At 34.8% G+C, this 6585-nt stretch overlaps 1 protein-coding gene across 1 annotated transcript; it reads right to left on the bottom strand.

The window, feature by feature from the left end:
• Positions 1-45: 45 nt before the first annotated feature.
• On the bottom strand, positions 46-6295 carry LOC148008859 (delta-1-pyrroline-5-carboxylate synthase-like). Its single transcript, XM_087673973.1, has 18 exons — positions 6157-6295; positions 5699-5866; positions 5404-5478; positions 4300-4403; positions 3673-3775; positions 3301-3462; positions 2907-3184; positions 2630-2783; positions 2351-2515; positions 2159-2236; positions 1787-1876; positions 1573-1659; positions 1368-1454; positions 1113-1209; positions 923-1017; positions 769-844; positions 342-477; positions 46-118 (listed from the first exon to the last, which is right to left on the bottom strand). Exons 2-18 carry the CDS (start codon positions 5747-5749, stop codon positions 46-48), a joined length of 1911 nt encoding a protein of 636 aa, XP_087530099.1. The 5' UTR covers positions 5750-5866; positions 6157-6295.
• Positions 6296-6585: the final 290 nt, after the last annotated feature.

Below are 6585 nucleotides of genomic sequence, written 5' to 3'. Positions count from 1 at the left end.
ATATTAATTTTTCACTTGATTGGTCATTGCTTGTAGAGCATTGTCTTACCTGTCAACACGATTTAAGAAAAGATCTGCATTTTTTTTGTCTTCAGTGATAATCAAATTTACATGAGCACTGCAACAACATAACATCACATTTTATGGGAGGACACCTTGATAATAGAAATAGTATAAGATAAATGACTTTGACTTTCTCTAAACTAATCAAAACTTTTCCATTTCCTATAAATTGTCAATGAAAAGATCACAAAAACATTAAAGCAAAATATGTTTCTTAATACTAGATTCAACATGACACACCCACACAGAGAGAGAGAGAGAGAGAGAGAGAGAGAGACCTCCCATCTTCATTGATATGGTTGATTGCATCCATGGTATCCTTCACAATAACCACTTTGCTAGACAAGATAGTTTCTTCACAATTTGTAGAAGAATCCACAATTTTGCACAAAGAATCACCATTTGTCTCAACACCTGGAGTTTTAGCAAAATAAGAAAACAAAATACTAGTCATGTGTACCACAATTCAATAATTTTGAAAGCAATTTTGGACATAAATCTAAGTTAGGTTCCACTGAAAACACAAATTTAACTCTAAATACAAAGATTCCAACATTGAACATTTTAATAGAGAATAAGAATATTTGTGATAGAGCTTATACACTTCAACCCAATTTTAAATAAAGCAATTAAGCACATTGAGAAAATTGTGCTCAACATTCTTAGTTTTGAAAAATAAAAAAGACTTCTAAGAAAAGATTGTACCGGCCATTTTAAGTCTTGATAAAACATTTCCAAAACCATTGTTTCTTGTCAATTCCTCATGTATCAATAATATGTCCTGTATTGTAACAAAAATAGTATTTAGTAATTCTTATAAAATAGCAAGAAAATGTACACTAGTACTGCGATCACATACCATGGCATTTTGTGAATCCACCATGGAGTCTAGAATGATACTTGTGGCTTTTTCCATATCTACCTCCTTATCAACATAAACATGGCACACTCCATCTAAAGCAAAGAATGAAAATTTACAAGATGAAGAAAAATGACCAACCTCAACAAACTTAAACTAGAACATATTTAATTATCATTACAATACTCACAAGCATGACTAATAATTGGAATTGAGGTCTTTTGTTTCACTTGAGAAATGATCTCATTTTCATCCTTTACAATGATAAGATCTACAATATCATCAAGCTGCAAAATGTATAATAGCATATCATGGAGTAATATCATAGTTTCACATGTTATAATTCAAAGCATATTTTTTCATGTAAACAATACCATCGATCATAGAATAAATACTTTACATCCCATTTTCTAACGTCAAAATAGCAAAACATTCATGTGTTTACCTTTAAGAATTCTTTTAGGCGATCCCTTGATGTTGTCAAGTGGACTAGGTCCTCTTGAACGTCAGGATATAAAACTTTTGTAATTGCCTGTACCAACCTATTACAATCCATTAATAAGCATCTTAACCTTCGACAATAAAGATTACTAAAGGCATCACATGAAAACTTAGGACTGCACAAAACATACAACTAGGAGCTACATTACCTTATATAAGATGGCTTGAGATCTTGAACCTTCTTTTGCACCATGCAAGAGGACTCCATTTCCAGTTAGTATAGCCATGGCCGTAGCCTTGCAATCAAGGAGATTTTTGTTTTAGTAGGTATACAAAATTTGTTTCAATTTTAGCAAAACAATCCTTCCAAAGAAATCAACGATTGATCAATTCTCTTAAAAATGTGATCAAAAAAGGGTTTACCAAAACAAGGGTATCTAAATTCAAACCAAAAAGGACAAGGATAACACCCAACGCGCTTGAAACTTTTTCCAAAAATAATCCTTCAACAATCTGCAATGATCAAATACTCAAAATCAACCAATTTTATAATATAAGCAAAAAAACTAATAAATGATAGCTATCTTTGTGTGTACATTTGCACACGTGCAAATGTGTAGAAATTTCAACTAGGTGTAAGCTTTTGATTCTATAATATTTGGATTTTCTCCTCACCAACCTTAAGATGTTAAAACCACAAGGGCTACCAAAGCCAAATCTTTTTCTACAAAAATTTGCACCCCCTTATAATACCACTACAACCAACAAGTTTTAAGGAGATTGAAGGAGTCAAACCTTTGTTTTTGTAAGTGTATTGTTTATAGGATCTTTCATTTCTGCTAGCCTTCTGATAGTTATTGATAGACCTCTTATCTACAATACCAAGACGCACATTCTTATTCATTATGTTAGCAAACATATCCACATAATGTAAACATGTGCATGATGGCAAGCATTGATAGTACGATTAGATTTAAGAAAGCATACCTTTTGTGGCCCTAGAGTTAAAGTATCAATGGAAGCTTTAGAAAGGCCTTGGTTCCTTGCATCTTGAACATCCAACACATTCTCGTTCAAAATTAATTCCTCGTTTGTTTCCAAAAACTTAGCAATGCCATACAAAATCTTTTGTCGATCAATGTAAGATAGTGCCTGCATGGATAAATTAATACACGTATTTATGATTGCATAACATAATATCAAAATATAAACTGACAACATAATATTCTATGAGAAAACTTAGCACGATTATAATTAGAATGTTACTTGCACTACTCTACTACTGCTCCTTGCTCTCAAAGCCACCTCTCGTGCACTTGAATGGAAGTCATCATTTGCAAGATGAAAAGTGTCTTTATGAAACAATGTTCCAATTCGATTGCCTTGTATAACCTTTATCAATGAATTGGCAACAAATCCACTGTATGTTGACAATGTAGTTTAGTTAATTGAAAGACCATGGGCTTCTTGTATACCATACTACTAAAAGAAGACGAGAAAAATCCTTTTAACACTTTTGTAACCATGGAATCAATAATCTTACCTTGCAATTACAACTGGAACACCTGATAACGCAGCATACTGAGCCACATGAACTTTAGCATCCATCCCTCCCCTTCCCCTATCAGTTGCCTCACCAAAGGTAACCACATTATCATGCTTTCTCTTAATGTATGTGTGAATCAATTTTGACCCTTCTTGTGAAGGAGGCTTGGTATACAAGCCCTCCACATCAGTGAGTAAAATAAGGAGATCAGCTTTGAGTTCCAATGCTAAGAGAGCTGCTAGACTATCATTATCCCAAAAACTACCTCCACATTCCTGTATAGAATTAGACCCAATAAGAAAATTTAAGGAGAATTAAAAACATCAAGCGAAAGAAAAAATCATGTACACATAGAGCGTAACGCGATCCAAGCTTGCTTAGTGAAGCACACCTTGTAGGGCCGCTCCCTTGTGCTCACTGCATCGTTCTCATTGAAGATAGGCACCACTTGCATTGCAAGAAGGGAGTTTATAGTGTCAACTAATTGCACCCTAAAATCTGTACTTTTGAAGTCATTATTGGTCACCAAAAGTTGTGAAGATGCCACGTCCAACTGCAAAACATAATCAAAATGTGTTTTGTCTAATATGTCCTTTGTTCTAAGTGCCATAATCATAATTAAAGAGAACAAAGCCATGAGGAGGATTTAAAGCTGTAGTCTTTTTAGATTCTACAAAATCTTAGCACAATAAGATATAGGAGCTACTATCACATTGGTAAGGACAATAGAATATGCAAAATGTAAACATAAGAGTTTCGGCACCTGGCTGAAAAGACTATCATAGAAGAAAATCAACCCACTTTGACCAACAGCAGCACATGCCTTGCCATCAAGTTGTTCCTCCGGTTTCCCTAGATCCGCAAACCTTCACATACCAAAAACCTAATAACTTTATTCTCTAAAATCACGAAGGAATGTTATGGAGATGTCATATTACACATGAACGATACTAGGAGGAACCAAGCTCTAGAAATGATATATATCAATGCAAGCTCTTATGTTAGTAAGAAATTATATTGTGCATGGAAGGAGGAACTAAGCTTTGGAATACTAGTCCTAACATCATTGAATGATTCAATTGAATATTAGATTAACTAAGCTTGGGAATAACAACCAACAAAAGATATCAATAGAAAAATAGATGCAATTGTTTATCTACAAGATTTTTTTAAAAAGAACATGCAGATGGCTTGTAAAAATGTAATTCAAGTCACATTGTGAAATTATCTAAAACTACTTGGGAATCCATGATGGCTAATAAAGAAAGAAGGCAAACATATCTTCCCATTTAGATCAACCATCAATGCTTGCTAATATAGGCCTTAGAAAAAAGATGATAAATCTTCCCAAGGTAGTAAAAAGTCAACCACCATGAGAGAAGGCACTCACGTGCTAGTTAGAACTCGACGACGACGGAGCCGTTGACAACCCATACCCAATGCTCCCGACGAAACAAGTATCACTTCAATACCAGCATCAAGTAGATCTTTCACCTTTTATTATCAATGAAAGACCAAAGATAAAACACATTAGAAAGTAGATAAAGAAAATCAAAAGGTTTATAAAAGGGCCCCTAACAATAGGAAGAACTAAATGGAAATTTACTTCAATACAAGTAGGTATAGTAGAACTAGAATTGGCCTAAAAGTTGCTCCAATACAAGTAGCTACATAAGAAGTTTATGCAAACTTTTATTTTGAACATTTGGCATATATGTACATTCCCTAACAAGTATGCTATCCCTAATGAGTATATTAGGATCTAAGTGTTGAAGTTGACAAATTTCTAGATTGGACTTGATAAAGCTTTGTGCCTATTCATATTCATATTTGGAGTTGACCTCATAGTAAAATACTGAATGTCTTGAACAAGATAACAACTCCCATGTAGCATAGAAAACCCCCTGTTTTTAACATCTTCTATCTCACAACATTGAAGACAAAGTCTGAAAATTCTAAAATCTTTAACAACTCATCTTGAAAAGACTAGTTTCTCTCCCAAAACCATTTCTCATTTCAAACAATGGTAAGACCTTAAATATAATTATACAAGTAGAGTCCCTTTATAACTTACAAACAACATTGGCTAAAACAAGGTAACATAAAAACTATCTTTACTTTTCTTCATTTTATGATGCCCTCACAAGTAAATACTACTTTTCTTTGCCATAAAAAATGTCTTACTTTAATTATTGGCTTGGGGCAAATCGCAAATAAGTACTACTTTACTTCACCATAAAAAATATTTATATATGCAGTCTTTATTTTGGGAGGCCATGAATAACAAATACTACTTTTCCCTTCTTATTAGCTAACTCTTTGAAAGAGCAACTTGGTCTTTAATTAGAAACTTTGATAGATTCTTAGAGGGGTGGTTAATAGAAACTTCTCTTCTTTTTCTTTTTTTCTTTTTTTCTGTTTCTTAAGAGAAGTAAACATTTTTGTAATTTAAAAAAAAAACCCCTAAAAGCTCAACATTAAGGTCATTAAAAACCTGTTCGCACAAAGAACCCAGGCGTCCCAATGCAAATTTTCCATCTTCAGATCTCGAGACAACTGCTGTCCCAACCTACAAATTTGGGAGAGAGGGGGGGCAAAAAACATGATTAATGTGGAAAAAAAAAACCTACATTTTTTAACTGCCCTACAAATTTCATTCCAATCGGAAAACCAGTCTAAGAAAGACTCTCTTGACTTGTTTTTGAGAAATTTCTCTGAATGCAATCATTGGACATAAAAATACATGATTATAATTCTAATTGCATTATTGAGAGACGATAGAGACGTACCTTCACAATCACCCGTTTTGCATTTCTCACAAATCCTCGTTTGGGATCCATGCTTTTTGTTGAATCTTTTTTTTTTCTTTTTTTTTAAAAAAGAGCTGGAAAATGGATTTTCCAACTCGAAAAAAAAAATAGTGAAAAGGAATGCTGCTACGTCGCAGGCAATTACGCCTGCAAGAAAAAAAAAATATATATATATATAAGGAGGGGGGGAGGAAGCCAAGGTAAGCGATTAATTGTTTGAAGAAAACTGAATTGCCAGGAGAAACCCTAAAAATATCAGCGATGAGGGGAAAGAGGGAACAAAGCACAGAGGCGCCGGCGGGGGGGGGGGCGGGGGAGGCAGAAACCCTAAAATGAAGTTGGTGGAAGATGGTGTGAGAGGAGACGCACGCGCACACACACACACACACAGAGAGAGAGAGAGAGAGAGAGAGAGAGAGAGAGAGAGAGAGCCATACCTTGAGTCCTATGAGTCGTAGGTTCATCAGCTGGCCAGCATGTATGTAGCACATTATATACGAGAGAGAGAGAGAGAGAGAGAGAGAGGCCTTAGGCCGCTTGCAAGAAGCAGTAGCTCGTGAGTCATGCAAGCCCCAACCCTTTTTTTGGAGCATTCCATGCACCCAAATTGTCCTCCCCCCCCCCCCCCAACCCTCTCATGGCCTTCCCATGCATGTACCTTTTCTTTTCGGTTTATTGTAATCCATTAATTAAGGTATGCGAGCCAATTAAAGTGCCCCCAAAAGCTTTCTTTTAAGAGATTTTTCAATTCTTTGCTTATTGTAATCCTTTCATTAGTGTATGTGAGCCATTTAAAATGCGCCTCTCTCAACAACTTTTCTTAGGAGTTTTTTTTCTTTTTGGCTTTTTGTAATCCATTAATTAGG

The sequence above is a fragment of the Lygodium microphyllum genome, unplaced genomic scaffold, assembly GCF_053477565.2.
Source record: "Lygodium microphyllum isolate KBCC unplaced genomic scaffold, Lygodium_microphyllum_v1.1.10 scaffold_57, whole genome shotgun sequence".
In the NCBI taxonomy this organism is placed as follows: Eukaryota; Viridiplantae; Streptophyta; class Polypodiopsida; order Schizaeales; family Lygodiaceae; genus Lygodium; species Lygodium microphyllum.
The sequence above is the reverse complement of the archived record's forward strand: the minus strand, read 5'-3'. Positions and strand labels throughout refer to the sequence as shown.

Bases quoted from the DNA above. Each gene is read 5' to 3' on its own strand.
- LOC148008859 (XM_087673973.1), bottom strand. From the start codon at position 5,749: ATGGATCCCAAACGAGGATTTGTGAGAAATGCAAAACGGGTGATTGTG. The intron at 2,784-2,906 runs GTAAGATTATTG...GTCAACATACAG, and splicing joins GTTCCAGTTGTAATTGCAAG to TGGATTTGTTGCCAATTCAT. The intron at 2,516-2,629 runs GTAACATTCTAA...TTATCCATGCAG, and splicing joins GCAGTAGTAGAGTAGTGCAA to GCACTATCTTACATTGATCG.